The sequence below is a fragment of the Anser brachyrhynchus genome (assembly GCF_964034855.1).
Source record: "Anser brachyrhynchus genome assembly, chromosome: 24".
NCBI lineage: Eukaryota > Metazoa > Chordata > Aves > Anseriformes > Anatidae > Anser > Anser brachyrhynchus.
In genome coordinates, this window is record NC_137717.1 from 2,882,531 (window position 1) to 2,899,544 (window position 17,014).

The 17,014-nt window shown below is 52.4% G+C and overlaps 1 protein-coding gene and 1 long non-coding RNA gene across 5 annotated transcripts in view; one reads left to right on the top strand and one right to left on the bottom strand.

The window, feature by feature from the left end:
* GRIK3 (glutamate ionotropic receptor kainate type subunit 3) overlaps positions 1 to 17,014 on the bottom strand; it is a 140,285-nt gene that overhangs the window by 81,316 nt on the left and 41,955 nt on the right. For 3 of the 4 annotated variants that reach the window (XR_013941854.1, XR_013941855.1, XM_080567359.1), the window contains exon 1: positions 491 to 12,289. Coding sequence is in view for 2 of the 4 variants with exons in the window: in XM_080567359.1 (XP_080423485.1) it covers positions 491 to 1,067 (577 nt within the window). In the remaining 2 variants the exon portion in view is untranslated. Of the gene's footprint in view, positions 1 to 490; positions 12,290 to 17,014 lie in introns of those variants that run through there. The other variant, XM_080567360.1, reaches the window with a different exon arrangement.
* LOC308182565 overlaps positions 12,460 to 17,014 on the top strand; it is a 43,597-nt gene continuing 39,042 nt past the window's right edge. Inside the window, exon 1 of the long non-coding RNA XR_013941885.1 lies at positions 12,460 to 16,600. This is a non-coding gene — a long non-coding RNA (uncharacterized lncRNA). The remainder of the gene's footprint in view (positions 16,601 to 17,014) is intronic.

A 17,014-nucleotide genomic window follows, 5' to 3' on the forward strand; every position in this document is an offset into this window, starting at 1 on the left:
AACTGGGAGCTACCACGGAGCTTTCCCACAGCACCTTTGGGTGCTGCCAGAGCAGAAGCAGGCTCGCCGGGCCCCCAGGTCATGCCGGTGCTGTGCGGTCCTGCTCCTGCCCTCCCCTCCGGTACCTCACCCAGGGCACTTCAAATGTACCGCTGCTGTTAGGAAGGGACGGTCTGCTAGGAGGAGAACAGACCTCCTGCACCGGGGGTGTGCAAATTGCCGGGGATACAATAAAATAAGCACAGGCATGGCCTGCAGGCCTTCGCCCAGGATGAGAAGCAAACGCTGAAAGGAGCTGTGTGAGGTTTGCAGAGGAAAAAGGAGAGAATGGTCGTTCCCTTGTACTAACGTGCCTCGGGAAGGTCACCTCTGGGCGTACTTCTAACTGGGAGCGCTGAGCGGAGCAGGACGGTGCTGGGTTCGAGCCAAGCCACGTGGGTTTGGGCTGAACAGATACCACAAAGCTGCGAGGCGTGTGCCGTGTTCTTACCTTTCTTGGTTGCTTCAAAGCTGTCGTGGAAGTGTATCCGCTGAATGTCGTAGGTGAGCGTTGTGTTAGGCAGCAAGGTTCTGTTTCTGTTGATAATATTGGCGGAAAATCGAAAGGCTTGCTCCTCGGCACTCATAACCTGGGTGTTGGGGCCATCTGCGTACTCAAAGATTCCTCCTGGAAGACAAGAGAGAGGCAGGAGTGAGCCGGGGGAAGCTGGATTCAAACCCTTGTGTCGCAAGGACAACAAAACCCCTGGCTGGACCCGTGACATTTGCAAGCGGAACAAGGACGTGTCCCCGTCTGAATAAGGACATGAAAACATTTGGGGTTTTGTTACGTGCTGGTTCACGGCAGTGTTCAGACTGCCAACTTTGCTGCGGAGACGCTGCGGGGCCGTGCTCAGGGCCCCCTCGTGCAGAGCTGCCCCTGTCCCTGCTGGCTGCTCTGGGGCCCTTTGTAGCGCCCTTCTCATCTTCTGCCCTTCCTGCTGCTGGCTTATCCAGGTTCGTAACGCAGACCAGCAGAGACTTCTGAATTTGCCAACCCTACAGCTTCTCTGCTCAGTAATGCACATCCTGAATGCACGCTTCCCAGCGTTCGAGAGCTGTTAATGCCATTGCACCTCCCCAAGGGCAACAAGCTCATGTCGGAGGATTGCTGCGCTTCTCGGCTCCGTGTCTCTAAGTCTTGTCCTCAATTCCCCACTGACAGCCAGTCTAATTGAAGTGACTCAGTGCAGGCGTAAATTATGTAATTGGACGTCCTTGTCTCTGCGTCGGCACAGTCCCGTGCCCCTTCCAGAACCACAGAAAGACACATAAACCTTGCTCTGTCTTATTAAAAAGTAAACCAAAATAATTAATGGATGAGCGAGATAAGCAAGTGCAATTGGTAACAGATGGTCTCTGGGTTCATTAGCAGAAAGAAAATCTTCCTCTTCGATTTAAGGTAGTCCTAAAATGTTTTGTTATAGACAACAGATGTCTAGTCAGCCCTCCTAGTTTTCAGGCAACCGCAGGAATCCTCCTCCAGGAGCCAGAAGGCGTGAGCCATACTTCTTGTGGCAATTCAGCGTTAGCCAACGCTGCCACTGTGATGAGAGGCAAGCTGACGTTTCTGTCAGCAGCCAAACTCGGTACCCCCTACAGGAACCCACCCGAAGCCGGGGCTGAAGGAGCCTCAGCACCAACGGCTGGGCATTTTGCACAGTGAGGACACGAGGGAAGTTGTAGGAAGCGCCCGCTGTGATCATGGCAGGTTGCTTCCCTCCTCTTCTCTGCACGCTTTGTGCCTCTGTGTCCCCAGCTGTAAAGCGTGGTGTTTAATTTCCATTGATAAACGTGCAGAAACGTTTGAGTTGTTCACTGCATGTCTCTGATGGGAAGAAATGTTTTTGATCTCAGTACTAACATGGGCAATAGGGAAAGAATAGAGAAAAAGAGGCTGGGTGCTTGTTCTGGAGCCCCCTTTCAATCCCACGCGATCTTCAACAAATCCCTTATGACCTCATTTTTAATCTAGAATGCCTAGCAATATAGACAGGGGCCTGGAAAAATTGTCCAGGTGCCTCACTCTCACTGTATCATGCTGAAACATTTGGTTATTGACTGGCACACGGAAAATGATTCATCCACGTCGGTGTTTGTATATGCTGGTAGCTCATCGAAATTTCATAAGGTAGGGAAGGTTCGTGCTCAATATTACACCAGAAACAATAAACAGAAATAAAGTGAGCATGAGATTCATCCTTCCTGTACGAAGCTTTACTGTCCAGAACATTTTAGCAAAGCATTTTTTGTTTTCCAGCATCATCCTGAAGTGATAACAGGGTTGTGTTGCGCTGATTCCCAAGCAGCTGGCGTTGGGCAGCCTCCTAGCCCCGAGCTCGCAGGGCTGCTTTGCGGCACGCCTTATGATGATGGATACAGAAGGGCTGGGTATGGGGCTTACTGGTGCTTGAGCCCAAATAAATTCACCTTCCAGACATCCAATTGGATGTAATAGGCTTCTCGACAGAGAAGGATTTTCTGTGCAGCCACCCAATAGCCTGAATTCAGTACCAGGCGGCGAGAGAGCAGACAGGCACGAGCAATGTATTTCTGGCTACACTGCTGGGTGCTGAAAATAGCGGGACAATGTGAAATCTCTGGCATTTGCTAAGGTGTTAAAAGCAGCCACCGCATGCAACAGACTGCTCTTTTTCTCGGAGGCACGGCGGGAAGGGGAGCATCTGATGGCAGATCTCGCGCTGCAGCCGCCGCGCCGCGAGCCGCCTCCCTTCCTCGCTGGCTCCTGCCTCTCTCCTTCAGATCTGCTCATTGCAATCATTATTTAAAGAGCCTAATAACCGGCTTGAAACAGCTGATTAATGCATAATCTTCATCATGATTACATAGCATAACTGGCATTAATTTGAAAAGCCAGCTAATTATGAAAATAATTGTTGCAGCTCTTCCATTTTAGCAAAATGGGGAATATCAGCTCGTGCTGTGGAGAGGATGAGGGACGCGGCATCGGTTTGTGCCCCACAACCGACCACGGTTAAAATGAAGCTAGGCAGTTTGCTGTAAAGGTGTCGGGGCAAACACACCTCCCTTGCCCTTCAGTTAGCAACACGGTGAAATCATCACCAGTTCTGAAAATTGTACGTTCACCCTCAAAATGGACACTGCGACTATTTAAAGGAAATATTTCCCCCAGTTGTATTTACACACAAGGATTCTCCTTGCCAGTGGTGAAAGCAGAGGGAGCTCAGGCTCCCACCAGCTCGCAGGAAAGCCAAGCCTTTTCTCTCTCCGTCCTGGCTTTGGATTTGTTTTTTAAAAGTCCACAAAAAGGCCTTTACACTTCCAGGCAGAAACCCGTATTTCCCTTGAAACAAAAGACATCAGATACCTGCTGTTTTTTTTTCAGCAAACAACATCAGGCAATTCTCGCTGAATTCACCACTTCTAATCACAAAAATCCATCGGCAGTAAACGTGGTGAGATGCTGCTGGGAGGGAAGCAGTTACACAGCCAAGGAAGATGAATGCTCCCCAAGAAATAAGGAGCGCCTTCACCCGCTGCTGCGGCAGGCAGGAAGCCCTGGGCACAGCGCCCTGTGCCCTCCGGCCCAGCCACCCCTCCCTTGTGCTGCTGTCTCCTTGTCTCTCTCCAGCACCGCTGGTGCCAGCTCCGGGCCGGGAAGGAGCAGAGGAGCGGGGCCAAGCAGGGGCAGGGGACGTGGCTGCGGTGGAGAACTCCCAGACAGGGGCACGGATGCGCCCTGGTGCCCTGGAGCGACTGCATCTGCTTTGAGGTAGAACCGCATCTATCGTGGTGCAGGCGTGGTGCAGACCGTTATGCTCCAACACTCTGAAACGTGCCCTCGGATGGGATGTAGCACTCGGTGTGGGAGCAGGGGAAAGTCTGGGGGGCTGCAAGACGCCTGCAGCCCTCCCTGTGCTCCCCAGGGAGCACCACCGCCTGTGGGGCTGCGCCAGGAACTTCCCCGGGGCTTTGCTCTGGTGAGATACAGAAAGTCAATGGGCTATAAAAAGTCAACAACAAAACAGTCCTACTTTTATATACCTATAAACAAGTTTCATCAGAGATAGTAAAACTGAAGGGCCTCTGCTGTTGCTGTCTCTCTCGAAACCGTTCCTGCCTCCGCCCTGCTTTGGAAGTTATTTCCGACGCCTGGGAGATGAATTGCCTCTGCTCACTTGGGCTGGTGCTAATGACCTTTCCTCGGTATTGCCTCTTTGTCTATTCACATCACAGCTCCCTCGTCCTCCTTACCTCCGCTCCGCGGGCAGATAAGAGATGGCAGCGCCGAGGTCTGACACGCCGACAGCTCCCAGCACTGCCCTGCCACGTCCTCCTGATGCTCATCAGAGCACTGCCTGCCTGCTTAGTGCAGGCAGGGACCGTGCTGTTCCCTTCCCCAGTCAGGGAAGCCCACAGATCCCATCCTGCAACGCCACAGGTTGTTGGACACGCACTGAGGCTTAACAGCTTAGGGTTGAGCTTGTTTGCATGCATGTTTCTTCCTGAAAACCTTCATTTTATGCCATGTATGTGCAGCAGTTAGTACAACAGGAACCAGATCTGGGAATCAGCCTTCTAGAAGAAGCTTCAGTCCAGATTAGATATCTTCCCAGGCAGAGTACTATCAAATGCAATCGGTCGTTATTGCTTTTACATTTCTGGTGCTGGAGTCATCCGTCCTCCTCTTTTTGGCGCTGGAAAGCCAGCAGAGCCACGCACTTCAAAGTATCCCCCCGGCACCCCAAAGCCCAGCTGGTGGGACAGGCGTGTAGGCGTGAGGCAGGATGTGTGCCGGCGAGCTTCATGTCATCAGAGAGTGCTTTGGGTTGGGAGGGACCTTCAGGATCATCCGATTCCACCCCCCGCCATGGGCAGGGACACCTCCCACGAGGGCAGGTTGCCCAGAGCCTTTCATCCCTCCTGGGCACGGCAGACGAGGGTACAAGTCCCCCGCTTCAACAGACGGCTGCCGCAGGCTTCGGCGCCCACTGCTTTAATGGGGGGAAAAAAAAGGCAAAAGGAGGCGTTTGAAGTTTTCTTCATTGAAGATCTGAAGGCTGGGACTGTACAGCAACCCGAAGGCTGTGTGTTTCATGTCCTCCGCTGCGCTGCGACGCATCCGCTGCTCCCACAGCAAAGAAGGGCTGCGCTGCTGCAGGTCGGCAGGTGGACGGCACGTCGTGGTCCCTGCTGGGAGAACTGGGAGAACTGGGAAGCCAAGGACCTGGGACAGCCGTTAGCAAGCCTGGGGGAAAAAAAAGGCTCCAGCGTTATCGGGTGGGGGACCATACTGGTTTTCCTCCACATCTGTGGTGAGTGTCATCTGTTCTGCATTCCTCCAACTGGGATCCCAAAGTGTTGCAGCTCCGGTGTTTTGGAAAATAGATGGGGGAAGGCACGGGGAGGACAAGCTGAGGCCATCCTTGCAGTGGAAACCTGTGCGTGTTCTCCATTGTTACTTCTGGCTTCTTGGGTTTTAGACGTCAGTCGCCAGGCACGTTGAAGAAGTGTTTGTCTTTTACCTTTAAAGTAGGCTAATTGCTCTCCAGAGAATGTCAATCCGCAAATGAGAAAACACACTAATTAGAATCAACTTCACATCTTATTATTTTGATTTATTTATATGATTTCATTCAGTTTGATTCGATTTGATTTGATTTGATTTGATGACCACTGACAGTGGTGCTGAGGTGGGGCCTTTGCAAAATTCAGACTGCGGATCCGAAGCAAAAGCCCGAGATGGCCCCTTGGACACCGAGCAGAGGGGCAGCCGCCGGGAAGGGAGGCTTCCAGGGGCTGAGCAGCACCAGGCGAACCCCTCTGCCCAGGGTAAAACCCGGGTCCCACCAAAATTCCCCCCGATGGCAATCAGAACAGGCCCAAGTGTTCTGCATCCAGCAAAGATCTGCTGTCCCCCTCCCGTCTTCGTCTGGACGAGCTTTGAGACGGCCCCGGCGGGAGCCTCGGTCAGCGGGCTGGAAATCCTTTTTCGTGATTTCCCTTACCCGTAGCTGCAACCTCACAGGCTGAGTGCAGCCGGTTATTTTTAGCTCCATGGAAAGCCAAGTCAAGAAAGTCAAAGTATTTTAGTATTTTGGGTTTTCACTTTGTCCCCTCTCCTCTGTAACAAAACAAACAGCTTCCTTCTCAGAAAGAAAATTCCTGCAGCCCTCGGTGTGCGGTGTGATCTCTTATATTTTATTCCTTATAAAATCACGGAGTTATTTAGCTTTGAAGAACAACTATTTCTGATAACACTTTTCTCTCCCCCGCTGACAGTGTTGTTAACACATTTAGACAGCTTTCTGACAGTCTCTTTCCATGTGACATCCTGGAAGAAATACTTGTTTTGAAATAGCTCGTAGTGAGGATGCAGCCAGCCTCAGCTCCTCCAGAGACTCGAGAGCTCCTGCCTCCTCTTACGAAGCTCTCGTGCCCAGAGAGCTCTATTTTCTGTGTCTTCTCTCCAAGGCCACAAAATGCCTTTATTCTCGAGCAGCAGGGCCCTGGCAATTTGTCCTCTCTGATGTGCTTGGTTTGGGGACAGCGTTAGCACATGGGACCTGTACTTGTGCCTCCTCCTGCAGGATGAGCAGGGCGAGAGATCCCACTGGGCTGCTCCACGTCTCCTCCAGGGCCGCTGGTGGTGCTGATACAGGGAAATGAGACCACATCGGTGGGAGGTAAAGGAAAGATCTCAGAAGCACGAGGCTGGGTACTGGGAATCGAGCAGGAGCTCCCCACGGCCTCCCGTTCAGCACGTGGCGGTCTCACGCACAACAGCACCGATGCAGTGAAAACAGGAGAATCCAGAAGGCAATAAATAGCACACACAAATAAAACCAACGCACAAAAACAACAACACAAAAGAAGAAGAAAAAAAGAAACAACTGATTTATTCCCTCAAAATGATCTCCTTCCACTTTTCCCCAAGGAGCTGCTGCTACAAAATGCTCCAGAACCAAAGCGCAGCCGAAGCTGGAGCTGCTCCCTTGCTCAGCCAGGGGCTGATGCCAGCTGCTGTGCTCCAGACAGAAACCAAATCAGCCTCCAAGCTGACAAACTAGGAGGGCAGTGCTGGGGAGGCACCAGGAGCTCCCAGCCTCCAGCACCCGCTCACTCGGGGACCTTCCCCATGCCCGGCGTGGAGCCTCTGCCCCCAGCCCACGGCGTGCTCCTGCGGTCAGAGCGTGCAGGGCGAAGGCAGAAGCGGTCCAGCTTCAGCTACATGCAGTGAGCAGCCCTCGAGGCTTATTGAAACAAACCTTCTGGCAAAGGAACTGAAAATAATTCCTTAGGTCCATCAATCAGTTTCTGATTCTGACAGAGAGGCAGGATCTGAATTCCCGTCCCCTTAAACTGCTCCTGATCATGCATCAGCCTTGTCACTTCAGCGTGGCGCCGCTTAATGTGATGCAACACAGCCGAGTATCCAAAGCAATTTCAGGCCTCATAAACACGCGCGTGCCAGGGCGCCCCTCCGCAGCAGCCTGCCCGCTGCGGCTCGCGGCCCCTGCCCCACGGAGGCTGCTCCCTCGGGGCTGCCGATGGAAATCCAGGACACAGACCCTGGGACAAGCACCGACCTCACAGCTGCTGTGTCCAGGCTTCCTGAGTGCATCACGCTTATTTTTTATAAAGAAAAGAGAGCAGAGGTGAGAGTTGAGGTTTGCGACCGCAGCCCCGAGGCTGCTGCCCGTGCAGCGGGGCTTTCCCGGGGAGCCCCCGCCGGCTGGCAGGTGGGGAGTCACACCCCAGGACCTCAGACAGCCACGCTTTGCGGCAGGATGCCAAGCCAGGTATCTGCTGAGTAATGCCAAGGAAATGAATTCAAGCAGAAAATGATATATGCAGAATGTGTGTCCCGTAAGGAGGGGTTGTCCTGCCTGCCAGGGCAGAAGGCCCATGGCAGTAGTTTGATCCATTCCAAAGTCTGTGCTCCCAAGGGACGGCGCCTCCCTCTTTTTCCGTTTTGATATAAAATATGCAAAACCTGATTTCATTTGCACTGTATTAGGTACTTCATGGCACTAGGGGTGGAGTTCTTCTCCTATGTATAAGCTGTTAATGGACGAGCAGTCAAGTGGCACAGAAATACATTATTAATGTTTCTGGTTAAATTAACTGATTACAAGCACTGTAGCTAAAATGTATGTATCAGCACTTTACTCACACTAAATGAGAAATTAATGGAATATGGCGCCTTGTTTTGTAATGGAAAGCAGATAGGGATGCTCTGAAGAGCCGTGCCCTCACAGAGGACCTGCACATTCGGCGCACAGGACGCATCTGACTCGGTGCCTCCTTGGGGTGTGCAGGGATTTGTGTCCTCGCCACCCTGGCGGCTGTCACAGTGGTGACAGAGGGGTGGGGACGGGCTCCTGTCTGCACACACGTGTGCTGGTGGCAGCTTCTGGAAGTGAACTTCTCCTAGTTCGCAGCTCACACGACCTAATTGGCATCGCGTGCTCTGCGAGCGAGCCACTGCTGCTGCATGTTTTACATCTCGGGCGGCGCGTTTACCGCAGCAGCAGTGCGTAACCCCGACCAAGCGAGCGGATCAAAGCGCTAATCTGAGATCAAAGGCCTTCAGCAGTGCTACAGCAGAAATAAATTAAGTTAGCAGCAGATTTCTTAATGATATTTACATTTCTAATTTGCATAATACATGATTAAAATGAAACGGGCATTTTTATTTTTTTAAGCAGGCTCAGTTAATTAATTAAAACAAAAACGCGTCCCCATACTCTCCGAGGAGTGGATTGCTACCAAGATGCAGCAGTGACAATGCCAAGAAACTTTCGGTCCCACTGCGTGCACTGTGGCACCACGGCACCGGGTGCGTGGCTCTGGTCGCTGGGTGCCAGCCCCAGAAGTCCCCATGGGGAAGAGCTGTCGGAAGGCGCCTGGTGACAGCCACCACCGGTGTCCTTCACAGTGGCACAGAAGGGCTCCCCCAGGGGCAGCAGTTAGGCTTTAAGCTGCCTTCTCTCTCAGAACAATCGATCTTGCACGTTTGGGGCTACCCACGTGCAAATTGCTATCAGATGCCTCACCACGCGCTCGCTTTGGTTCATTAGCAGTTCAGATTCTCGTTGCGCACGGGTTGCCACCAGCGTGGAATTAAATCCCAGTGTTTGTGCCTGCCTCTGGCTCATGATAGCCCCCGCTCCTGGGGGAGAAGAGCTGGGTTTGGTCGTGCTCGCAGGTGCAGGTTGAGTCTGATCGCCAAATGTGCCCACCGGAGTGCTCCCCGGGGCCGTCACCCCCTGCGTTGTCACTGCCCTGATGGGCACAAGCAGCGAGACGAGACGCCCCCTCCCCAAAAGCTCACCCGGCAGAGCTGTCCTGGAAATGGCGGGTGGCGGAATAAATCAGGCACGCTCAGGTGTCATTTTTACAGCCGTGCTTTGGGCTATGAGCACATTTTAAACTGTAATGTATGGGAGGAAGAAAAAAGTTTGAAAGCTTAAAATTATTAAGGATGTACGATGCCGGGTTTAGGCAACACAGCTGTAAGTACATTTTTCTATTGTGTTTTATTGCTCTGCGGTGTAATCTGGTGTTATATGCGATGTCCATCTGGCGCACGGTTCAAGCGAAATAAGAAGCAGGGAAACAAGGCCACAGCTGAAATAAATCCAGGCTCGTGTCTGTGATTGACTGGGCTTGTAGCAGAAAGTGCAGGATGATGAAATGCTCGGGATTTGTCTTCATCCTGCGCCGCGGAGCTCGGTGCGGGACTGTCCCCCTGTCCCTGCCCTGCACTGGCGCACCCGAGCCTCTGCTGAGCTTCTCACCTTTGCTGGTGCAAAGTGGCTCTGAGTGCTTAATTTGGGAAAACTTCTAAACCAAATACAGAGCACTGAAAACCAGAAACGCTCCATTTTGGCAGAAAGCTGCCCTCTCCATTGAACAGGAGCGGGCAGTTCTGTGGCCGGCGGCGCTACAGGAGCGCAGGTGCTCACCGATGACCCACCCCTGTCACCAGCAGCTGTGCCCAATCTGAACCTTGTCCCAAAATTAAGGAGCCGGAACTCATTCCTAAGCACGCAACCTGCTGTCGGGATGAACCCCGCGGAGGCAGAGCGGTGACACTGACCGCCGGCGCTCCTCCAAGTGCTCAGCCTGGAGTGGCGCGGTTGGCAGGCCGGGGGATTCAGGGTCCCCATTTTCCCTCCCCGCCTGCCAGTTACTTGCTCCTGTTTTACCTGGAAATAGAACTATGCAATAGAAGGTGTCCTGCAGTGGCATGAAGTCTGAAATAAAAATTCAACCCAATTAAAATTAGAATTGCTGCATGTTAATTACATTCTTCTTAAATATTCATTGCTACACCCCAGCTAATAAATGTTAATACCCACCTGGCATGTAGCATATAATATTAGACTTAAGAAATCCAAATTAAATCCTACACTTCATTTACAATGTAACCAAATACCGGCAGTCAACTGATTGTTTCTCATTCTTGTGTTGATGCCTCCAAAAATCAGCACTTTAAGGAAGATGATGCATTGAATAGCAAATGCAGTTCTGCAAATATTATGACATATTGTTTGTCATCTGCCCTAAATATTTAACAGTTCGGGTTTGCAAGATTTTTCTGCCACATGCTGAGACTTTGCTCCTGATAGATGCTGAATTTGATTGACAAAATGGATTCCATTCAGGAGCTGAAAATCCCAAGCCCTTGTCAGGGTCTTTTCTGTTAGCATCTTGTCTTTTTTCTCCCCCCACTCTTCTTAAAAGAAAGCAGAGAAAGAGGGGGGAAAAAGCACAGAGTTCTCTGGCAAAATTGTTTCTGCTTAATCCCATCTACTCCCTACAGAAAAACCTTTATGTAGGAAAAGATCAAAGGTCTGTAATAGATTTCAACAGGTTTCCAAGAGCTGTGTGCTGCAGGAGTGAACGCAAGGCACTGAGTGATTAAACTGCCCTGTGCTGCTGGTGCTCGGGGGCAGGCGAGAGATGTAACTGGGAGATTTAGATCCCTGCTTCAGCCTTTTTATCTTCCATTTTAATGGAGTTAAACAGAGAGAAAAAGAAAGAAGGCTTTGCCAGAGTCTGGCACTTGTCCTGTGTGCTCGGAGGATGGGGCAGCCCAACGAGCCCATTTTCCATAGGATGCGTCTCCAGGAGGGTACTGGGGGCACTGGGCACCGGGGGATTTCATAGAAATTCCTTCACAAACTGCCTTCAGCAGCACCTTTCACAGCAGGCAAGATCTGCCCAGGGTAGGCGTTTTATAAACTCGCCATGTTTGAAAAACGTTACGAATGGCTATTTTCCCTTCCTTTATATCTTATTTCTTAATTTCTTAATTCCGAATATCCAGGGTAATAATGGCTGAAAGATTTGCTGACTTCAAAGCAGCACTTTATTCCGGGGAATGAAGGAGAAAAGGGAATGACAAAAGGGTCTGCTCTGCAAAATATTTCCAATATTTCCGTATCTTCTGTACCTCAGTTTACCAACAGCCACACACCGAGCGGGGAGCACAAGGGGTTGCACTGAAAACTGCCCAACAGCACGACAGCAAAAAGACTTTGGTATCCCCTAAATGATCAAAACCAGCTATTAGAGATCCTTTCCATCTCCTACGAGCCCGGGGCTCGGTGATCGGGCAGAGCCGTGGGGCACCCCAGGACTCTGTACATCCCCTGGTCCTGCTGGTGGAGAGGGGGCAGCAGCGGCTGCTGCGTCCGTACGAGCCCGGGAGCCTCCTCTGCAGCGATCCAAGTGTCGCATTGACAGAACCAAACGCATTTAAGTATGAATTGAGCCAAATACGTGCTAATGAAGCTGAATATTCATTATTATGACTGAACAAAATAAGCGATTCTCAAATTAAAGTGGGTAAATTATTAGTTTGGTAGCTCAGAAAAGGGGAAATTTCAAGAACGTTCCAATTATAGAAGAGACGGGGTAGGAAAACTTTGTTAATGGATTCAAGTCCAATTAAAAAGGGCTGTTAGGCATTGTCTGGTGCTTCACACCTTGTCAGAAATGACATCGGAAGTCTCTGCCCCACTCGTGTGCTCAGCAACAACCCAACCACGCACCTGTCCGTACCAAAGCTTCGCTATTTTGTGATAATCCTGTGATTTATCACCGCGATCACCGCTTATTTAACGCTGAGGACCCCGCATTATGAATTACCAAGGATTATGCGTTCAGTGGCCGACACGGATTCACGCGGAGCTGCTTAACGAGATGCAACACGCGGTCATAACCAACCCAGTTGGCAGCACGGGGGCAAAACTGCACCTGGGAGGGTGGGGGTTCTGGGGGGGGGGTCAGTGGGTTGAGTTAAGGCTGCCCCTGTAACTTGTTAGCTGGATTTCTGCCTCCCCAAGGGCAGCTGGGGCCTCTCAGAGCAGTGGGAGAGCACTGGGAGGGGAAGGCAGGCCAGCAGGCGCCAGGTAAAGCTTTAAACTTTTAATGTATTTAGACAGGAATTGCTTTTTGTTGCCCGGAGCCTGCAGGTAGACACGCAGGAATTACTGTTCCTCGGCACAGGATCTCTGGGGATCTCTGTGCCTGCTGTCCTGTCTCTGTGCCAGTGGGGCAAGAAATAACCCCAGCCCTGCTGGCTTTTTCCTGCAATTTCCTTCATTTCAGGTGAATCGATGCTATCTCCTGTGTAATGGTTGTTTGGCATAAAGGAGCTATGACCAGAGGAGCAGGAATTTGACGGAAAAAGGGAGTGCTGGGAGCCGAGCAAAGTCAGGAAGAAGGGATGCTTCGGGGAGATGCAAAGGGAGCTGAGAACGCAGCTGAGCTGGGTTTGACTTTAATTAAAAATCAAGGAAGAGATTTCTGACAGACAGGAAAGCTGGGGAGTGAAGGCTTCCCCTTTCCCACCCTATTTATAATCAGTGAACATGAGCTAGCATTCCTCCTCCTCCCCACGGTGTGTCTGCAGTAAACAGATTGTCTGTGTGGAAACCCCCTGAAGTTGGGCAAAACAATCCTCCTCCTCCTCCTCCTCCTCGTCCTCCTCCTCCTCCTCCTCCTCCTCCTCCTCCTCCTCCTCTTCCCCCCGCATGGGCCAGGGCTCGGTGCTTAACCCTGGGACAACGTCCCCGGCTGAGCCTCTAATTTACAGATCACTGGTGCAGAATGCAAGTAATCCCTTTGGTTTCAAAGAGCTAGGCAAGAAAACACAAGATGAATAAAGAGAGCGGTCCGTCGGAAAGCAGATTTGGAGAGGACGCTGCAGAGGTCTGTCTGTTATCATGCAGAGCATCTGGTTTATCCCCAGCTCTCTTCTTGATGCGTGTGATGTATGTAAAGGCTGCTCGGAGGAGTCGCTTCCAGCATCTTCTAGCGGGACTCGCCTGGGTGACTGTGCCCAAACCTGGTGATCCAAAGCGTCGGCATCTCTCGTGTCCTTCTGTGCGTGCTCTCTGAAAGTGGTGTTGGAGCTCGGCTGGGTCAGCGTTGGGTGTGCACCGAGACCTGTGGCAGGGTCAGAAGCAATGCACTAACTCGGGTATTTACTTTGGCAGAGCTGTGATGGGCGGGCAAGGAACAAGACCCCCTGGGCCAGCCTGTCCCACTTGTGCAGATAAGGCAGCATCTGGGGCTTCTGGAGGAATCATTTCAGAAGCACCAGGCGCCTGACAACTGTTAGGTAAATCAGCTTTTCCATTGCCTCTCTCTAAATTGACCATGAGAAGATTAACGTAAGAGGCAAGCTGGCCGTGCCGAGCACTATCACAGCCGGGGGCTGGCTGTGAGCCCTGGGGAGCTGCCTCCTCCTCCTCAGCAGCCTGGGCTCCCTCGGAGACCCAGCTCCGACCCGTCCTCGTTGTCCCACTGTGCTCCTGAGCCGCCTGGCACAAGCAGCTCGTCCTTCTTCCCTGCGCTCCCGGTTGTCCTGGTGCTGCTCCACGCGTCCGTCCGCCTCCTGACACCTCGCTCCAGTTTCAGTCCCTGCAGCCTCTCAGCCTTTTTGGGGGACGGGGCCCCAGATGAGTGTTTGGGGCAAAAGGTTGCCTGTTTTAGCAGGTAACCTGTCACTTCGCAGCAAAAGAAACCCTCGCTTTTACGTGTTAAAAGAGAGGAAACTCCGCTGTTAAATGCTGTCCTGGTATGCTGTGGAGTAAGTGGAACAACCAGTCTCCAAAGCGCGCTGTAATGACTCGTGGTGCTGTGCCACCCAGGAAAGCACTTGGAAGCTCACAGGGAGGAAAAAATCGTAGGTTTGCTCTGCAGGAGCCCTGGGTTTTATGTTGCTTGTGAGCTCCTGCAAGGAGCCCTAGGACACTGAAAGCAACCCTCAGCCGCAGAAAGGACAGATATCCGCGGGGTGGAAACCTGCTCCGGTTATCCATATTACCAAGTTTATAGCTCCCTCCCTTCTCCTTTCCTGCGACCTGACAGCAGTGACTGAAAATCCAGGGCAGCATCCATGTGCCCAGCGGGCAGGGTGAGTCTCTCGGGGGCGTTAGCTCCTGCCGCGCTGGATCTGAGGCACCTTCATTAGCAGGTTGTGGCAGTGCAGCGGGGAATTAATGTCCCAAAAGCTTTCCCCAGCATTACGGGCATGGGCAGTGATGTGCAGACTCTCTGCTATTACTGCTTTTCCCAGCTGAAATACCGATGGGAGCTGGGAGTGAAATGGGAGCCATGGTAGCACATACAGCTGGGGGTGTTGCGAGGGGCTTCCCCGGGCCGGGGGGAGCACTCGGAGCTTCACTGCTCCCCCAGGGGAGCTGCACTGCGCTGCGCTGTGCTGTGCTGTGCTGTGCTGGGGGGCTCGGCTCTGCCCGGCCCCAGCTTGCAAGCACTTTTATTTTTAGACAGCAGCTTTTGCCAGTGGCCTGCTGCTCCGCGGGTGTTTCTTACCCTTGAGGAGCACAGAGCCACGTGTGGAAGGAGAAGCTGTGCTCGGTGTTAACCCCCCCGCTCCGGGCCGGCATTAAAGGCACTGAGCAAAGCGTAGGAAGGGAGCCCATCCACCCGACTGGCAGCACTGCGCTCTTGTTCAGTGCTGCCAGGGCTTTGATACCGAGCTGCTTTGCAGCTTTTCTCATCCCAGCCGTGTTTTCAGATGCCTGTGCATCCTTTCAGGTGTGTGCTTTGTAATGACAGCCGCTTTGTAAGCGCGTGCAGGTAACTAGATGTTACCTGTACCTAGATGTAACTAGATGGCAGCATGGCAGTCCGGAAAGCGGCTGTTCATGCAGCTGAAAGCTTTAGCAAATGCATCAAAACTTCGGGAATTGAATTCAAAGTGAAGTATCAAACTCACAGATCTAGGGAAATGCACGGGGCAGGAGAAATCAGATTTTCTTGCACACAGGAAACCTGCATGAAGGCTTGCGGCTTGATGCTGTGCAAGTCCATCTCCACCAAGCCCCGCTGAGCCTTGCCTGGCCTGCCCTGAGCCTGGCAGAGCAGCTCCTTGCCCCCATCCCCTGTCCTGCTGTGCCTGGAGGCCTGGTGCAGCCTCCAGGAGAGCTCCAGCCCCTTCCCCCTGCCAGGCTTCAGCGCAGAAAGTATCTCAAATCCTCTGCTGCAACCCCCCTGCCATAGCCACGGCAGTGCCCTTCCGTGCTCGCTGCAGAACTTCACATTGCCGTAGTCCTTCTCCGTGCTGTAGTAATTAAGTGCTTGCTTCCCCCAAACCCACGAGTTAATTTGGGAGCATCCAAGCTCATGTGTTCATTTTTTGGGGATTTAGGAGGCACTTCTGAAGCATTCATGTTGAACTAACAGATTTTTATTAGTGCTTTCAAACGGAAATGAAAATGATGTGTTATCTCAGAGACAGCAGGTTTGATGAAACCCCAAATCCCCCTGCTTCAACCTCTGCTCCTTCTGGTTCGTGTAGCCGAGCCTTAATGCAGTAATGGTATTGCAGTACCCTCGGAGAGGAGTATGGAAACCCTGACTGGATTAGCGTGCTGAACTGTTTATTCCGGCTGAGTTTTCTGAGCTCACAAGGGCTTGTCTGAACTCCATCCATGTGCTGCTAAAACAACTGGATCGGTTTGAAACATAGGTTTGGGCTTTCCCTCGTCCCTCGCCTAAGCGAGCATACAAATATTTATTTCTTCCTACGGAGTAATTCCAATGCAAGTCCTGGGAGCAGCCAGGTTAATCTCTTCAGCAATTAGGGCTGGTCACTAGAATCCGTTGGAAGGGTGAACGCACCGGGCTGGGCAGCAGCGTTTCCTTTATCCTGTAGAAGGGGACGGCTCACCAGCACCCGGTGCTGAGCACCACCTGGCTGCACAGCTGGCTGCAGTGGGTACCGGCATCGTGCAGCCGTGCCCGGTGTCCCCGGGCCGTGCTGCTGCTGGAGCAGGGCTTTTGGGGTGTGCTGCCCCCCGTGCCATGGCACAGGTCCCTGGGGGCTGACGGCTGGGGGGATCGCTCCTGCACGCATTCGCCCTCCTGTAAGCAAGTAGACACTGATGATCGCCGCCAAGAGCAGCTTCCTGCTGCCGTAACCCTCCCCTAATCAAGGGGCTGAAGAGCGTTTCGCTAATTTCCAGGTTCACACGGTGCAAGTTTCTCATCAAGGGCAATTCTAAGCGGTGTGCCTGATTTCCAAACAAACAAGGTACGGCGGCAGCTCCCTGCTGCACTCCACGCATCCACTGGGGCCGGGGCAGCTGGGTGGTGCGCACCATGCAGCCACGGGGTGCTGGGAGTTTTGGGGACAGAGTTTTGGGTGCTCAGGACATGACAGCTCTCCTGGCTCCCCCGTCAGGGCGCGAGGACACGTCCCGCCGGCTGCAGGCGAGGAGTGTGCCGGAAGGCGGGCAGCCGTGCGGGTGCTGGGGCGCTGCTTTTTCCACCCATGCAGATTTTACTCTTGGTTCTATTTTTAGCTTTGCCTTCTGGAACTCACACAAGCACGTATTTTTGATCTATTTCAAGTATAACTTGCTAGCAAATCTGAAACGTGTTCCAAGTCTACAAGAATGTGAAAAACTTGGTGTGTTTTTTTTTTCTCTTTTTTTTTCTCCTGCAG